An 18798-nucleotide genomic window follows, 5' to 3' on the forward strand; every position below is an offset into this window, starting at 1 on the left:
GTCTTATCCTCACAGACCTGTTCTCCAGGGCAGGAATGTGGGCTGAAAAGTAACAAAAACAGACTGATATGCTCTAATATAACATTCATACAAATTACAACTCTATTAAAGCAGTCAGCTTTTTGGTTTAAAATATATACTCTTCTGCCAAAAGCACCACCTGGGATTAAGCCTGTCATTGTGAAACTTGCAATGCAGAGAATTTCCTAATCACATCACTACATCTTCGAACACATTTATAAATCTAGGCACTTTGAGGGAATGTATACATACACCGTTTTGTGATATATGCTCAACCCATCTTTATCCTTATGCCATAATGCCTTGTACATACATTGTGCTAAAGTCTGTGATCCATGTAGTCTTGTCCTGGAAGCTTACCCTTATAATTCTCCTGGCGCAGGCTTGCTCACGTTAAGACTATCTGACTACGTAGGATGCATAATGACCATGCATATATAATGAACTAAGTAGTGCGGTATGTTAACCATGTAGTGATGTATGCATAAAGTGCACAATATTAACTGGCATGATTGTACATAATACCTTTATACACTGTAGAATACATGCTTTGTTTTGTGGTTACAAATTCTAAATTTAAACAATTTAGTTTCAGGTTCTAAGTTAGACTTGTTGATAAGCTACTTAGTTCAATGTATTTCAAGTTATACTCAAACTCAATTTCATTTGCTTAGTCTCTCTATGGTATGGATGTTCTTTGTACAGAAAGTATATGCACAATTAAAGTTTGTACAGAGAATGGACTTGAGTCTTGACGTGCACTGATGCATATACATTACATATAAAATATTACGAGTTGCATGTCATGGCATCACTGTTATTTACCTGCTGGCTTATCTGTGCGAGGCACTGTTTACTACCTGCCTACTCCATCACGTTGCCTACCTTATGCATCAGATTATAAGCTGAAACCAGAAATGTTCAAGAAAACATCAAAGCATTTCTACATGAAATACATTGCTTACATGCTTGGTACCACACGTTACGTGGCTTCTCGATGTGGTAACTATGGCCACTGTGCTATACCCACCTTCCAGATCTATGATCCATCAATGAATATGAACAAAGGCCTGGAGTCCAAACTTTTGTTTTTTGAACAATTATGTATGTATGTATAATTGTATATCCATAAATAAATAATTATTATTGATATTAGCTACATACTTCTTTTATCAACAAATTTGCACAGGTAGTGATGTTTATCACTTATCTTTACTACACCTACAAATTAAACAAGGACATTCGTGGTGCTAGAGTCTCTGGCAAATTCAACAGGCAGCTACACAAGATCACTATAGCTATGGGAGCTACCATTGGATTGTCTCATTTTGGTTTTCTGCTATATACAACTCATGGTGGATGTGAATATTGAACTGCTGTTTGGGGACGTGATTCTCATTCAACAATGCATAGTCGTGGCATGTTTTCTGTGCACCAAGAATGTACAACAATTGTACTTTTCTAAACTGTTATATATAGTCACCTAAGTGTATTATAGCAGTGTTGTACTATATACACACATAGTGCAGTGTGTGCACGTACGCATCACAAAAAATGTGTGCCTACATATTAGCGGTGAAATGCAATTACTGCATTCTATTTGGCATCCACGATTATCTCATGCCTACATCAATTAATTTTGTGCTAAACAAATCACTATACAGTACAGTGGTATGCAGTACTGCTATAAGTCATATATTTATATATAATTATATCTGATAACAGTAACAGTGTGCATACACCATTGTTGTACTACAAGGCATTAGTGTGTACATCTGTCAATTAATCATCAGGGTGGGGGTTATTACATGGATTGATGTCAAGTTGACTTTTAATTGCAACACTACCATTTGTGTGTGATTTTGTGATTCAAGAACCACCATTATCTGGCTTTGTGATGTACGTATATCTAGAGGTGGGCGATAGCAAAATTATCCCAAGATGATCGATAGTAATGAATATATCTTGATAACAATATGTATCACAATAGTTTCTAAATGACAGATCCGCAGTTAGTTGTTTGCACATTTGAGAATTATTTGAACAAACTTGCTAATTTATACATTGTTTATACCTAATCATTGCTCCTTTCTTGTGAAAAGGCAAGAATATGGTCCGTGAATAGAACTACAAGTAGTCATTTACAAGTGTTACATCCATCACGATAGTGTAGAGGCTAAATATCACGATACAATTTGAAAATTAATATCACGATACTCAATATTTTTTACTATTGCCTAGCTCTACGTATATCAAATATATCAAAAAGGTACTGTAAATACATCATACACTGCTATCAGGTCATTCTGCTGTGCAGAAAGATAACGCAGAGGATGTCTCTGAACACACTCAGTGGCAACTTGCATTCATAGTGTAAACACAGTTAGGTTGCATGCATCACATATTTCTCAATTACAACCATGTACAGTGGTATTTGTATAGCAGGAAATCATTAGTTAGTTTTATAATGTAATATGTTTACTAAGAATTTTTAATACTACATTAACTGTTGCCTCAATTCAATACACAAGAAGCAAAATAACAGAGGTGAATCTTGCTCTAGAAGATAGAGACAATTGCACAGGCATATATGTCTACACAAAACTATTAAATAAAATGTACCCAAACAATGTACTACTACGACGGCATACTGCAGTACTAATTGAGGGTAGGGTATTAATCAAAGCCAGAAACGCATGCATATGTGTTTCACTTCTAACATGCATGTATATATTCTAATCGGGATTCTAATAGTCAGTACCCAACTATACTGTATGTATGCACATCCATGCCAAAACAGCAAAACAGTGAAAAAGGTGTATATTATAGCTTTCAAAAAGCCAAGGTTAAAAAGTTGTGACATCAAGGTTGTGGACAAGAAATGGGCTGCAGTGGTGATGCTTATTTATATATATGCTAATCAGTTTTAATAAGAATAGGTCATCATCATAGTATTGATTGAACATTGCAGCCATTTCTTGACCACCACCTTGAATTCACATCTTTCTGTATAGCTTTTTGGGGGATACACTCTTTTCTCACAGCTTGGCTGTTTTGTCATGGATATCACTTCTAACATTTGAAAGCCCGGCTTCTTGCAAGACTTACATGTCTATTATTATTATTATATACAGAATCTTTTTAGCCACAAGTATAGTTTTTCTAGTTGAACAGCTTTTCCACTCTAATAGAGCAATCGTAAATTACCAATAGAACTGTTAAACTACCAATTATAAACTGGAAACTTAGAGATCTGTTAATAATAAATAAATAAATAAATAAATGTGTTGGTGGCAGTAGCACAGTGGTAAGGGATTTGGAAATTAGGTTAGGTCCCTAAAACCATACATGGTTAACCCACGTGTATCTGCAGACCGAATTCTCTGTTTATTTATTTAAGTAAATTACTTTATATGGCTGACAAAAATCAAACTTAAAAATTAACTTGGTAGTGCATTAACACGGTCCTTTGTTCTTTACAGTTTGTAAGAAAATTATAGTTATGGCTATATGCTCATAAGATTAACTTTGAAGGCTTGTATAGCTACCTCAAAGATGGCTGGACTGATTTATAGCCCAACAGGGATCCCACCCCAATGAAATTTTTCGCTAGTAGGTTTATGTTGTAGGATGCAACAATATTTTCTACCACAATACAATACAATGTCTATTGCAGTATTGTCTATTGTTGTACGTCAATGTATCGGAGGACTGTGGCTTGTGGACAATTGCTCAGCATTAAAGCTACCAGAAAGTAATTATTGATGGTTTAATGGTGACAAGACGCTATACCCTGAAGGAACAGTGCACAAGTATTGCTTACAAAAGTATAATGTTCACTTTACCATGCACATTACAACATTGCCAAAGGTCTTAATTCAAACTATTGCAATACTACAATATGTATAAAGATAATATGCAACGTGATGTTTACCTGTCTGGTTGCATCACTTAACTGACATGAGCTAAAAAATCATGAGACCATGTTTTCTTGGGTCCAGTACAATACACACTTGTTGCCATTACGTACCCTCACTGGCTTTATTTGACCACATGACACACTATTGTGTATCTTGAAATACATACAGTGTATTATAGAATAGCTACATACAGCATAATGTGAAAATTATATCTTGTACATTGTAGTACACATTGTGGTTACTATGTTCTAAGTTAGTTTATCGATCATTTCATCGCACTTCTGCAGATTATACTCAAACTCAATTTCATGGTGATTTAGTCTCTCTATGGTTTGGTTTTTCTTTGTACAACAAACTATTCACAAGATATGTACGGAGAATATGACTTTAAAAAGACTGAGTAGTGACTTCACTTGACATACATTGCTACATATACATACACTTCATATACACTGTATGTAGCTCCATACATTACATATGTCATACAAGTACCGCTACCCCATTTCTGATACGTCACTGTACTACAAAGGTGTACTGTTTTATGAAATTATATATGTATAGAAGATGAGTGTAGGGCAGTTCACATATCACACTATCCAAAATCATTTGTTGGTGCAAAATTTAAAACTCATTCTTGGTCTTTTTGCACACTTAACAAAATTTTACAAAAGGGTAATCCAAATGAATGTCAAGCCTACAGGGAAACAAGCTGAAAATTAGCCAGCAGATAGATGAATAAGAGTGTATTGCGGTAGTTTAAAATAACATCATGGAGTTTTAACAAAAAAACTAAATATGTATCAACATAACTAGCAAGACATTCTAATAGAACAGTCAATCTGAATAAAAATTACACAAATAAAAATCCTCCTGGATTACAGTAGGGACCTAACACCCAGGGCCATAACCATACAGGGGTCGTGTGCATGAAACAGAATGCCTGAGAGTGGGAAATCACTAGATTTGGTCCTCTTGAGCAAATGCCATGGAAAAGTGTGTAGTTGCTGGAAATTTGACATAATTGACATCATCAAGAATTTATATTCACAAGATGGAATATTCTAAGGACTATACAAAAGCATTGTATGAAAGGTCACAGTGTGATTGTAACAGGTTTGTTGATATAACATTCTTCTTAATCACCACTATTCACAACAGTTTTGTGAGTGTTGGGAGAGCTAGAAAAGTTGATGGTTTGGCTTACTATACTTTTCATTGTTACAGTCAGTAAGGTAACATCACTTCACTGTTCTGATCAACAACTACCAGCTAGTGGTGATGATGACCTCCAACAAGTCACTACCCTACAATACTGCCTGGTTGATAACTGTACCATCATGATGATTGATACTGGAGAGAAACTGGACATTGTCTACACTACTGATAATATCATTGTTACTACCCCAACAGATGGCCACATCTCAATGGCGATTGCTAAACTAGAGAAGGAGTTGCCTTGTGAGATGACCACTGATAACCAGCAAGTCCCAATCATTGTAATTTTGATGGCACCGACCTTGATGATTCTAGTAAGTGGGTATACAGCTGCCATACACATATTACTTAAAAAGCTACGTGAGAAACTTTTTGGCAAGCTACTAACATTTTACAGTCTAGTAGTGGTCTGCTTGTGCCTTGTTTTAGTGGCTTTATTGGTTGCACACTACAGTCTAGCACCAAATTCACAGGTTGCATGTCATGGCATCACTGTTATTTACCTGCTGGCTTATCTGTGCGAGGCACTTTTTGCTACCTGCCTACTCCATCATGTTGCCTACCTTATGTATCAGAGCTATAAGCTAAAACCAGAAATGTCCAAGGAAACATCAAAGCATTTCTACATACGATACATTGCTTACGTGCTTGGAACTGTAGTATCATCTGTCTTCTTGATATTGCTGTATGATGTGATAACTGACAATGGTAGAAACACAATCCTACCAAACGGCCACTGTGTTATACCTACCTCCCGTACCTATGATCCGTTGGTATTCATATCATTTATTGCTGTCATCAACAAGATAGTTCAGGTAGTGATCTTCATCACTTATCTCTACTACAAGTACAAAGTGACCAAGCACATTCATGGTACTAGGGTCTCTGGCAAGCTAAACAGGCAGCTACATAAGATCACCATAGCTATGGGAGCTACCATTGGTTTGTCTCATTTTAGCTATCTGATGCAACTTATTTTTGGCGTGAATCTTCAACTGCTGCTTACTGGCATGTTTTTCATTCAACAATGCATAATCATGGCATGTTTTCTGGGAACATGTACCGAGAAGTTATGGCAACTTTACCGAGAATACTTTTCAAAAGACTAATTGAAACAAACAACAGTTGTTAATATAATTATATTTATCTTTTATTAGCATAATTATATCGTATAACAGTACATGTATTTGTACCACTGTTTGTACTGTAAGGCATATAGTGTGTACACACGAGCTAGTTATAATAGTAGTGTAGTCAAGATCAACTCATTCGATTATCAATCCATGGCTTATTAATGATCTGCGCTCTGATGATAAATCGGCAGATCATGTGATTCATAATTCACCATTATCCAGCTTTGCGTTTTAATGGCTAATGGTCAGTAAAACGATATTGAGTTACAAATGCCTCAAGAAAATGTAACACCAGCATATTGGTTGCAGAGTAGGTGCTACTGCTGTGTAAAAAGAAGTAATCATTTTCAAATCTTATTTTCTCCATATTCTTGTATATAAGGATATTTGTGATGTTGAAGTGATGCATGATAAAAATCTCTTTTCACAACACTGCTGTTCCAATGGACAGATTGGTGTATGTCAGGCCACCTTCCAATAATGATATGCCTTACCCAATGCATCAATGTACGTATTATTCAAAACTGGCAAATATAACATGACAAATTAAGGTAAATACATCGTACACTGCTTTTGTGTGCTAATTCTGCTGTGCACAGAGAAAATACATGGTTTATACAAAAGATGTCACTGCATAGTGTAGTATACAGGCACAGCTAAATTGCATGGATTAACTACATTATTCTTTGATTAAAATATTGGGGCTGCATCACCACTAGTCCATTTGTCACAATCTATATTGCATGCTGCTCCAAATGGTATTTGCTAGTAGGGATGCTGCGATAGGCATGGTATAATAATATAATGGCATATGAAGGAGATGCATCTCCATGTACAGGAAGAATAAGCATGGTCTCATGTCCATTACAGAGAAGTCCAACTGATACATTCTATTTAGCTAGCTGGTCTAACAAGACTGATTACTACTTGAAACATATCCCACACATTTAATTTACACGGCAACTAAAGCAGGCCACAATTGCATGCATGTTCTATCTTGACCACAACCACACGAGGTTGGTACAAATAGAAGGAATTTTACATTTGCAATTTTTACTGACAGGAAAAAAAACTAAAACTGAATTTTCCCTTGAGAGGAGCTCTTACTTATTTTAGCTTCAGGTGTTGGAGTCTCAATAAATTTTATTGATTTATCATCCCTAGAAATACCGGTATTCAGGTAGCTATGTATAGCTCAGTACTGAGTGCGGGAGGTTTAATATATCTATGACACAATCACTGACTGAAGTTCGTAGCTATCACAAAACAATCAGATAGCTAAAAAAATCATACAACTTTGGTGTACGGTCTTTGCCGGTAACAAATTAGATGATCAAAAAAAAAAAAACGATTATAAAATTAAGGCCAATGAAACTTGATTAGCAGTTTCGCGTCATCGCCCGCATGCTTTTCATACACCCGCATGGAATTTCATTATTGATATTTCAGATCGAAATACAATGTACAGTCACTTTTACTCTAATAGAGCAATCAGCTATACTCTAATGGAAAAATCACTTGTTATATGGACTAGCAACGTACTTTAGCTATTTAATGCAAGAGTAATCAATGTAGCTAGATCTCACTGTTTTTTGGCACTAAATCTTCATGTTTGGGATGTGTGTTGTGCTTTTGGAAAATAATGAATAATGAATAATAACCTCCCGCCCGCATCAAATTTTTAAAAATCTGAGCGAGAAACTGGTAATCAAGTTTCATTGGCCTAATGTAGCTAGCTAGCTATTTCCATTTTCATTTAAAAAGTCGGTGGGTCAGTGCATAACTATACTCGAACATTAGCGTACCTAAAAGAAACGACTCCACATCATTATACTGTTATCTCTGACTCTGACACCGCTCTAACGTTCGACATCAAAATAATCATTTCAAACTCTATAATATTAATATTTTCAGCGTATTTCAAATAATTACTATGTAATTAGACAATATTTATTAGTCGTTGGGTCAGGTATAATTACGGTACACCTCCGCGGCGATGGACAGTAACGACCCACGCTCGAGAGACAAAGGTTACGATAGAGGAAGGTACCCTAAGGGTGGTGGAGGAGGAAACAAGAAACGCGACCGAGAGCGAGACAAGATGCACAGCAGACAAAAGGTTTAGTCATTTTCTATTTAATACGCACTAGTATACATTTCGTTCTTGCACTATAGCCGTTCACAGATACAGCTCCAGTTATTCACCCAGTAAAAATCTTGGCCAAACCGCCAAGCGAAAGAGTAAGAATTGATGCATATTAAATAGACCCTTGTACTCCAGTCTCCCGTAGCCAGACCCTCGCTAAGGGTACTGGCTACACCAGACTACTTGTACTCCTGATAATGACACTGTATTATGCACTATTATAGGGTATTGAAGATAAGCTATTGCTTAGTTAGTGTTTGTGCACTGCTCAAATTTACTGTGGTGTTCAGTCTATGAGACTCATGGGGGTGCATTGTAGTCCAGTGGTTACCAGGCTAACAATGTATGAAACGTGATACCACTGGCTTTGCAGGTGTTTTGCTGATTGCTGTCCATTTGTGGTAGTGGCAATTTAATGTGCTGTTTACTATACTGTTGTGATATCACCACAGAAAACTGATGCAATCCCATCCATGGTTCCTGGCACAGTCTCATTGTTGACCAGGTAGGCTTTAACTGTATTGTGTGTTGATATGATTGTACTGTATATGTGTGTATGTGAAAAGGTGTGTGTTGGTGTATGTATTTGTGTAGTGTGTGGGTGTATGTGTGCAGCATGCCGTAGCTACTGTCCATGTCTCAGTTACACATGCCAGTATTTGTTGAATTTCAGGCTCTTTTACCTCTATCCATGACATTCCTATAGATTACTAGTCCTGCACTGACTTGTATCACCTGAGTGGTGCATAGGGTGCTGGTCACTGAGTGGCAATAGCTGTGTGGCAGATACTGCATTTCCTCTCTGTTCAGATTAATTTATTAGCTAGACTTTATAGTGGATGGAATTATCATCGAGTATTTCTCCATATTTGTACATGTGTATGTATATAATAATATACACATATTATATATTTCTTTTAATTAGGGATTCAAGTCACAGCACCTCGGCAACTAGTGCCATGTCAACCAGTCATTCATCAGTACCTCCTTCATCTTCAAGGGACATTGTTTCCACGACAGCCACAACAATGGCAGCCAACGATGACAACACAGCCACCAAGGCTACCACGCCGATGTCACCAATCAAGCCAATCGAAACAGTCCCACATGTTATCAAATCCCGTCAAAATCGTTCCACCAGTTCGAGTGACAGTTTCCCCCGAGGTGGCAAGAAACGTAGTGCTGATGGTCTCAGTTCAAGTCCTAGTAGTTTCACACCATTATACCCTTCCCGTATGACTGGGGGTAGAGAACCTTATGGTAGAGATAGTAGTGTGATTCTATCTCGTGGTGATCCCTCGATGTTTGGGACTATTTCTGATACCCAACACTGTGTGAAAATTATTGATGAGTCTTTACACTGGGATGATAGGGGAGCTGATGTGAGTGTGTGTGTGCGTTGTCACTCTAACTCTTACTGTTGTCATTCCCCAGAGTCTAATGGACCAACCAGACTACCTGGTGGTTGGTTGTCTGGGAATGCAGAGTGTTGGCAAGTCAACCGTAATGTCCATCCTCGCTGGTACCAAGACTGGATCAGGAAGGTAATATATCATTGTATCATGCAGACATGAGGTTTTGAAAGTATTTTCCCCTCAAATATGTACTTAAAATTTCAGGAATAAATATGTGTGCACTTCTTGACAATGCTTAGGGTCTTGAACATGTGCTTAGTGTAGTTTAACTAAAGTTTTCATTACTTGTCCCCACGTCTCCCCCAAACATATGATACCACTAGCAGTAAATATTTTTGTAATGGCATGTAACCACATGTTACATATATGTGATTCTATATTTAGATGGAATACATAACTAGTTGTTACCTTTTTGACTAGGCCTTACCTGTTTCGTCCACAATCTAAAGACATTCAGGATTGTGGTGGCTACCAGACCAATGGAGTAGACATGGTTGCCACTGGAGAGAGGATCATCCTCCTGGATACACAGGTATGTGATATTGTCACGTGTTTCTGGCTTTCTGCATACATAATCGTTTGGCAGAAATTCTTGTGTTGTACTGCATGCTGAATGTGTGGGGCACATCAAACACAGACACTAAATACACTACACTAACATCAAGAGTTAATATTGTATGTACTAGTATACATAGTTACTACTGATATTATGAACAGTATGTTGACTGTGTTCTATCTCACTACAGCCCATTCTCAGTTCTGCCATGTTAGAACAATTCACTCAGAATGAACCAGATATCCCTGATGACCTCTCACCTGAGACCTACCTTGAAATACAGGTATCGAACATCTAATACACTGTATATGTGACACACCTATACTCTACACGTACCTACACAAGCACATGCATATGCAATGCAATCTACTGTAAATCTGAAGATGCGTCTCTCTGCCTTATACACAGATTATCAGTACATTTTTTTGCAGTACAAGGACTATCCATGCTCTTTGAATTTCATACTAACCTTGGTCCCAGACTTATCCTTGATTATATTAAAACCCATGTGTTTAATGCACTTAAGGTTTCAAAATGTACCATATCCTATATATTGGGAGACTACACATCTGTTAGATACACTCTTTCAGGCATATCATAGCCTACTATATGCTATCAGAATTACTGTGCACACATTTACATACATGACTAGTATAAGCCATTACCCAATCACTCATTCTTGTCCTATTGTAGTCACTACAATTGGCCATCCTCCTGTTGACCATCTGTCATGTCATAGTGATTGTCATAGATACACTGGAGGCAGACACTGTGTTCAGGTAACCCTCCCTTTGTGTAGATCACTTCTATTGTTCTGGCCTAATGTGTGCTGACTGATTGGCAAAGTAGCTTGATTGGTACTCACAATTTATGTCCAGTCCAACAGTTGTGACAACATGTATGTACTACTTAAAGTTTTTGTATGCATACTGTATCTGTTTAATACAGTACAATTATTACCAAACTCCTAAATGTTGAAAATATTGCTTAGAGATCTGTTGCATGTTGCATTATCCATGTGAGTAGCAAAATGTCTTAAAAGGTCTGTGTATTGTGGGATAATTAAATGGATGGGACTGTGTCATTTCTAAGGGTGCACTGCTGTAAGAAAAGTGTATGTTGTATTAGAGTGTTTGTGGTGATGTAATTGAGAGGTGTTTTGTGTTGTTTGTTAGCCCTTTGGCCCCAAACTCCACTATAGCAGCTATGGTTGTTAAAAACAAAACTTATTTTACATAAAATATGCTGTTAATCCGTGTATGGACCACGTAAACTGCTCACAATGAATAGATCTACAATATCATATGACTTTTACTAACCCTTCTTTATTTCTTTTATCCATTGTGACAGGTAGTATCATTGTAGTAAGTGTCTTAGGAATGACCGGAAATTCTTGCCAATGCAGATTCACCTTATATCATACTTAATCACTCTACAATATTGAGATAAAGCTTAAGAAAATGGCCATTAAGTGCAGAGTAACGTAGTGCAAACTGTTTACTCATAGGATATTCTGTTTCCGAGATATATACCGTTGAATGCATTCGTGTTGTGAGAGCCACTACCATATGCATACAAATTTTCATGGTTGCTTGGCTATCCATGAAATTTTCATCCATGAAAATTAACGATTATCAGAGTTAGCTTTATGCTTTCTGCTAGGTAATCTTAGTGAAAAACGAGTGATCCTTGAAAATACAACCACGAAATCATAAGTTGATCCTCAAAATTACTACACCTTGAAAATTTGGTTATATACAGTATAGTGGCATTCGTGTTTAAACTTTTTAGGGGCCAAGGGTTGAAATGTGTGTTGCCTACTCATTGGTAGAAAATAGTACTGAAATGATTATTTGGATATTTGACTATATTCGGTCAGCATGACATTATTCAATTCGTTAGTATGTTATTCTAATATTTGCTAGCACTATAGTAAGCTGTGATCAGGTGATCAAGCTACTGTAAATAGAAGCTTGAGATTGTGAACAAAGTGGCATACTCACACTGAAAGATTCTATTTTAGAAGAAATAGAAATAGCTCTCAGGCTTTGCCTTACTTTCCACCAAAGTTTTTAGTGCTTATTCATGCTTAAGGTTACGGTAAACCAGAAATAGGTAAAATACCACATGCTGTACTTTAGGTGATAACTCGCCTTTGCTAATAAGCACACATCTTTACTTACTGGCCCATTACAGTCCATAGACTAGTCTAATAGGTTGGGAGATTTGAAGCTGCTAGTGTTAATCCCTCAAGAGTTATAGTGTGGTTTGTAAAGGGCTTCGAAGCATTACTACACGTCAAATCGCTGGGAAACTATTACCATTTTTGCCAAGATGATTAGTGAAAACCAGCCAGCAGACACATGGGCAGGGACAGAAAACCATTAAGAAAGGCTTGCTTTAGCAATCTGAGTGCACTTTGCAGTGCACGAATACAGTTATTTAATTTTCAAAGTTTCACACAAATCCTTCTTGTATTGCTAAGAAAATGCAATTAAAAGCACTTTTTTGGTATCTGTCCCTGCGCCCACTACTACTGAACTGTTCTAAGCCACAACAACTAGCCTATCTAGTAGTATACTAGCTTATCTAGTAGTATACTAGCCTATCTAGTAGTATACTAGCCTATCTAGTAGTATACTAGCCTATCTAGTAGTATACTGTAGAAAACTGACGTGAAGAAATAGTATACTGTAGTGAAATGCCAAAGAAACCACAAATAATTAGTATGTCATTCAAGCGCCACAAGCTGACATAACTGACAGCCTATCGAAGATATAAGCACCTAACAAACCTTGTTTCACTAAGCTGATGTTTGCTACCAGCCTCACAGGACTAATTACAATGCTAACCTTTATGTCATCACACCATACTACAATTAAACCATTACCAAATATATTAACAAGCTTTTATCAACTCATTTACACAACGTTTACGCTTTCCTAGTGGTAAATAGCACTAAAAACCAAACACAAAATCTAGCCTTGGCACAATCGCCATTTAAATCTAACAGAATATTATGCAATGTGGTATAGTTAATGAAATTTTTGCGGTACACACTTTGGCTTCCCTGGATTGAAGGGCTTCGACTTTACCATAACCTTAAAGAATAATCAGTTGTTTTGTTTGCATGAATTGCCATTTGTTTCAGTACTAGTAGAAAGTACAGAGATTGCTATAATATTTAAGTGCCTGTTATATATGTGAAAATTTATTTTCATTGATTCTAATTTGTAAATGATGTAAGATGCATAAAGTGTATATAGGTTAATAAGGTGTTGATAGTGTTTGTAGAATAAAGCTTACTGTGTTCCACACAACTACAGTGCAGCTCAGCTCCAAGATAATGTTAATTCGTGTCTAAAATGTGAGCAAAACACATGCAAAACAAGGGCAAGTCACGTCCTCTCACAATGTGTACTGCCAGTAAACTTGTATTGTGACACATATAGTATGTAGGCTCTACGTGGTAACAGCGTGATTTGATGTGGATGTACAAAATGTGGGCAAAACGCATCTAAGATGAGGGTGAAGATTATACCTTGGAGCTGAGCTGTACCATAGAATCTAGAATTCACAAACCTCAGGGATTTTTTCATCCTTAAAACATACATCCCTGTGTTTAAATTGGCAATGGAATGTTGCAGTTGGTGAAACATATACACCAGGGGCTTCCCTAAAGAGCGGTAAAGCGGCGCTACTCTACTCAAAATTCTTTTGATGTGGTAAAAAGAATGTATATAATTAACAAATTGACTTTGATGTTGGTAGCAAATTGACAGTTTTACCACTCTACTTTATTTTGCTGGGGAAAGCTAGCTCTGTACACCATTATTTATTTTGACATCAACATTTCAAAAGTCTAAATTACAAGTCCATGTGACCTTCCATATACGAGTTATCAATCGATGAATATCAAGGCTTTAAAGTCCTCACAGTGTTTTAGAAGAGTAGTTTCACTGTGCTGGCACCTACAGTGTTGTAAATTTGGGCAGTCACTCAGTGTATCCTTAATAGTGTGATTTAATCATTTGTTATTGTACACTTGTACAGGTTCATTCAAACTGCTGAATCACTGAAGCCATCCTGTACTGACTCTAAAGTGGTCAACCCTGATATGAAGTATGTGTAGTTTGTGTGTGTGTGTGTGTGTGCGTGTGTGCGTGCGTGCGTGCGTGCGTGTGTGTATGTTTACTCATGAGTATTCATCCTGTTTCATTTGGGATGAATACTTGTGAGTGAAATGGGTACCACACCCTTTAATTAACGTGTTTTTTTATCACTCACACTCTTGCTAGGCGACGTTACATTTGAACGGTACTGTATGTGCGTACGTGTGTGTGTGCGTACGTGTGTGCGTGCATGCACATGTGTGTGTATGGTGTCTATGTATGTGTTGTGTGAGTGAGCATGTGCATGTGTACGTGTAACTTCAGTTGTGGACAACTTGAGGCTTGAGCTTGTGTAGTGTGTGAGTGAGTGAGTGTGCGTACAAGTGTGTGTGTGCACATGCCTGAACTACTGTTGATGGGCTTTAAATAGAAACTTATGTATGAGCATGCATATGTATGAAATTAAAGTTGTGAACTCCACTGCTCATGATAATGTGAAGCATGTATAGCCACGGAGAAGGTTGATCATCAGTGATTGAGTTGACCTTGTGATATATTTGTAATGATTGTACACCACACAAAACATTCAGATGTATTGTACATATACTAGTTAAAGCAGTGCTCTATGGAAAAAAATAATAGCATGGGGGCGTGGGCGAGAAACTAATGCAGCATTAGGCAAAGCCGAGTGCTCTATTCAGCTATAGAACACACCAGAGTGCAATTTTTCATATTGCATGGGTATGGTAATGCTTTAACTGGTTTTAAGTACTTTATGGTTGTCTTTGTTCGGAGCATTCTTGGTTTTTAGCCCCCAGACAATCGGTTAGTGTCTATATAGTACAAGTTTGGTCATAAAACAAACAGATAGCATCATTTAGGCATTTAAAATATTACGCACGTGATCAACAGTGCTGTATTTTCCTGTATGGAAAGAATTATTCATTTGATCTTCGCCCACGCAAGCGCTTTAGAATATAGATATTAGTGTAAAAAAACTGTTAGGATTGGATTGACTAGTTTTAGCAATTTGCACATGATCATTTGTGTTGGTTGTTTTTGTGACATTCCTTGCAAAACTGTATTGTATGATTTATAGTTATACAGTACAGTTGCTATATGGAAAATTCAGTACTCATCAGCACTTTGATCCACCGTGTGAAGTATATTGTTCTCATGTCAGTATGGGTTATAGGTGGATTTGTGAGGATTCTTTGCTCACCTTGCTAATCTAACATTAATACTTTGGTATACTATGTTTGATAGCTGAAATTTCATTTTGAGACCATAAGATATTATATTTGATAATGTACACTGTACATAGTGTATAAATAATTTCCTCTGTCATATCTTTAATGGACAGCTTCACTAAATTCACAACAATGTTTGTCAACAGATTACATTCTGCATTCTCAGCCGATTAGTTATATTTTGAACTGTCTAATGTTATACTTGTTGACGTATTTATACTTAATGTCCACATGCATATGTGATTGTGGGTTTCAATATTTCACTATAGTGATGAGCTGGAGGAGTACTATCCACAAATAGGTACTACAGTTTTGTGTGTCACGTGTTAGGTGTATAATGTATGTGTACAAACCTGTATCTCTATGTTATGTATGCACTGGACTGGTATATTACGTGTGTGACGTATACAGGTGTTGCCTATATTGTTAAGCTGGGTAATCAAGCAGTGTTATTTAATTTTTGGTTGGGTAGATATTTTTTCATATGGACAGTCACACATTATATTATTGCTCTTCTTGTTATAGTGTTTGTACACAACTTTGCCACACCTGACGATTTCCAGCCTCACTCCATCAAGCAAGCCCACTCGGTCATCTCATGTGCCTTCTATGGCTCTAAACTGACTATTGATAGTAAGTCATGCTCCCAGAGAACTCAGTTCTATTTCCAGCCAAAATCTTTAGGAAAATTATTGCATTTATTATTTTTCTATGTGTCTTGTTTTTAATATTTCTGCATGTATAAATGTTTTTTTCTTTACATTATGAAGCAGTACGTGTTTAGGGTTTTATTCACTCTCTTCTAATTTCCACAGGTGGTGTTTCACTGCTCAATAGTGGTCTGATCCCAGTTGGAAACAGTTCTCATGCTAAAGAGAACGGTATCAACCTTCAGTTGTTTCCAACCAATCAGAATGCTCCAGATAATTTTGGACCAGTTGCCTCCAGACCTGACAAAATAGGTGAGTGTGTGTACCATTACAATGTACATGAGTTGCATATGTATGTACATACTTAGTGTGGTAGTACTAGATAGTAGGGATCACAAAGTTTTGGATTTCACCAAGTTAACATTTAGTAGTAGGAAGGAAGTAATTGCATGTATTATCAGAATGCATGGTGTGTTACATATTTGAGGGGTTTACTGTTTTGAGGTAATTTGAAATGTACTGCCATGTTGCATATGTGTAAGTACGACGTAAGTGTACATGTTCATATGCAACTAGTGTGTATGTTCTGTTTGGTCAGATTCTGGTCTCAACCCGGTGCTGAGCCTGCTGCCACACTACACTGGCCACCCAACATTTCAGCTGCTCTCAGAGACCTTTAGGAACCAGGTACGTCTGTCTGTGTATAGCATGTGTATGTAGTTGTCGGCTTCATTCTTTTGACTTGTGTTTAGATATTTGCGATGTCACGTCCACCTCTCACTCAACGACAAATGACAGAGAGAGAATGGTTAGTCGAAGTGTATAGCATAATGTAATAAATGTACCGTACAACAACAAATATTGGTGAAACTAATATTTGGCGATTTGCTATAAAATTGCAGTTGGCAAAAATTTAATTTGGCGAAATGCTCTCTCTGAAAAATTGGTAGTGCATGCGAGTGGTGTAAGGACGAAGTGTGTACATGCTGTAGTGTACATGCTATAGTGTACAATCCTTTTGTGCTGAAATGTTATGCATGAATTCAGTCACTGCATGCATCTAGCTGCTTTCATGATTGAACCGGCCCAACCGGGTTTGGATTTAATAGTCTCGCAGCGTCTGACGCTGCGAGAGATTATCGGGTCATGCTGCAGCCCAACTTGTTTTGTGGGCCACGCCCACTTATCAGGATCATTATGCTGCCTGTAGAATCTCACCTGTTTATCAATAGCTGCACATGAATTCATGTCTGCTGCTACCTGCAAGCTTACATGGAGCCATGCCCACTAATCGAATGTACGAGTTCTAGTCTAGTCCATAAGCTACACCCAATCGCATGTATTAATTTACCAATAAGGTAGTATCCATTAAGTCACACTTGGTTTGTTAAAACTTGTTTTACCAACTGCTATCAAAAGCTTGGACACAATGTATGAAAATAGTATTGATGAAATTTTTATAATTTGGTGGTTTAGTGATGAATCGCCAAATTTAGTTCACCGCCAAATTTAATTGATATACGGTATGTTATGCCATATGCATGTATGTGTGGCAGTACACACATACGATTTCTCTTTGTATATGCTATTCAGTCTATGGACACATGTTCGTGTGATATACACACTGTTTGCATGCTGCATAAAATTTGCATGAGTGCTGCAAATGCACACTTACTACAAGTACAAGTTTGCATGTACATGTTTGTCTTTTAATCGGCGACATCTCATACACCTACATACACATGTACAGTAGCTACGATCAAATTTTGTGCAGGTTTGATAATGCGTCCAAGACGTGGACGTGTATCAAGAAGTCACAACAGATTCTACTGGAAGAATACAACAAGTTGTTACAGAGCCTACCAGAGTGATTCCAGCATGTCTCACTACTGCTCTACTTCCATCGCAATTTTTACAGCTCACCATCATCCACTATTTGTCTGTCCGTCCATCTGTCTCTCTGTTTGTCCACCATGCACACACACAAGGCTCCACACGGTGGCATGACAGATGGGTGTGCTGATCTGTTGTGCATATCTACATGTAACCTATACCACTGGACCACTAGGCTTTGTTACGTATATGATTGAGGTAGCCACACTCGTATATTTATATTATGTATATCAGTTATGATACATGAGTATACTATTTACTTGATTTTTGTATGACAATTTGAATTATATTTGTAATATGCATGTACACTGTACCTTTACACATGAAATGATTTTGTAGATTTTTGATTGAATGTGATACTGTTTAATGTTAATATAAACTACGTCATTTGAGGGACTGTTGGAAGTGAACGCCTTGATGTTGAGACATGAAGTACATCTTGGCTATGTTTGTTCGAGATCTTTGTACTTACTGTAATGTGTTTTAA

At 37.2% G+C, this 18798-nt stretch overlaps 1 protein-coding gene across 1 annotated transcript; it reads left to right on the plus strand.

The window, feature by feature from the left end:
- Positions 1-8243: 8243 nt before the first annotated feature.
- On the plus strand, positions 8244-18690 carry LOC136269059 (nonsense-mediated mRNA decay factor SMG9-like). Its single transcript, XM_066064520.1, has 15 exons — positions 8244-8408; positions 8465-8530; positions 8888-8940; positions 9361-9817; positions 9870-9979; positions 10271-10382; positions 10597-10689; positions 11100-11185; positions 14460-14528; positions 16038-16069; positions 16294-16401; positions 16584-16730; positions 17017-17105; positions 17171-17226; positions 18193-18690. Exons 1-15 carry the CDS (start codon positions 8286-8288, stop codon positions 18287-18289), a joined length of 1698 nt encoding a protein of 565 aa, XP_065920592.1. The 5' UTR covers positions 8244-8285; the 3' UTR covers positions 18290-18690.
- The last annotated feature ends 108 nt before the right edge of the window (positions 18691-18798 follow it).

This window comes from Dysidea avara, chromosome 1 (genome assembly GCF_963678975.1).
Source record: "Dysidea avara chromosome 1, odDysAvar1.4, whole genome shotgun sequence".
Taxonomy (NCBI): Eukaryota; Metazoa; Porifera; class Demospongiae; order Dictyoceratida; family Dysideidae; genus Dysidea; species Dysidea avara.

Bases quoted from the DNA above. Each gene is read 5' to 3' on its own strand.
- LOC136269059 (XM_066064520.1), top strand. From the start codon at position 8,286: ATGGACAGTAACGACCCACGCTCGAGAGACAAAGGTTACGATAGAGGA. The intron at 8,531-8,887 runs GTAAGAATTGAT...ATATCACCACAG, and splicing joins CCAAACCGCCAAGCGAAAGA to AAAACTGATGCAATCCCATC. The intron at 10,383-10,596 runs GTATGTGATATT...ATCTCACTACAG, and splicing joins TCATCCTCCTGGATACACAG to CCCATTCTCAGTTCTGCCAT.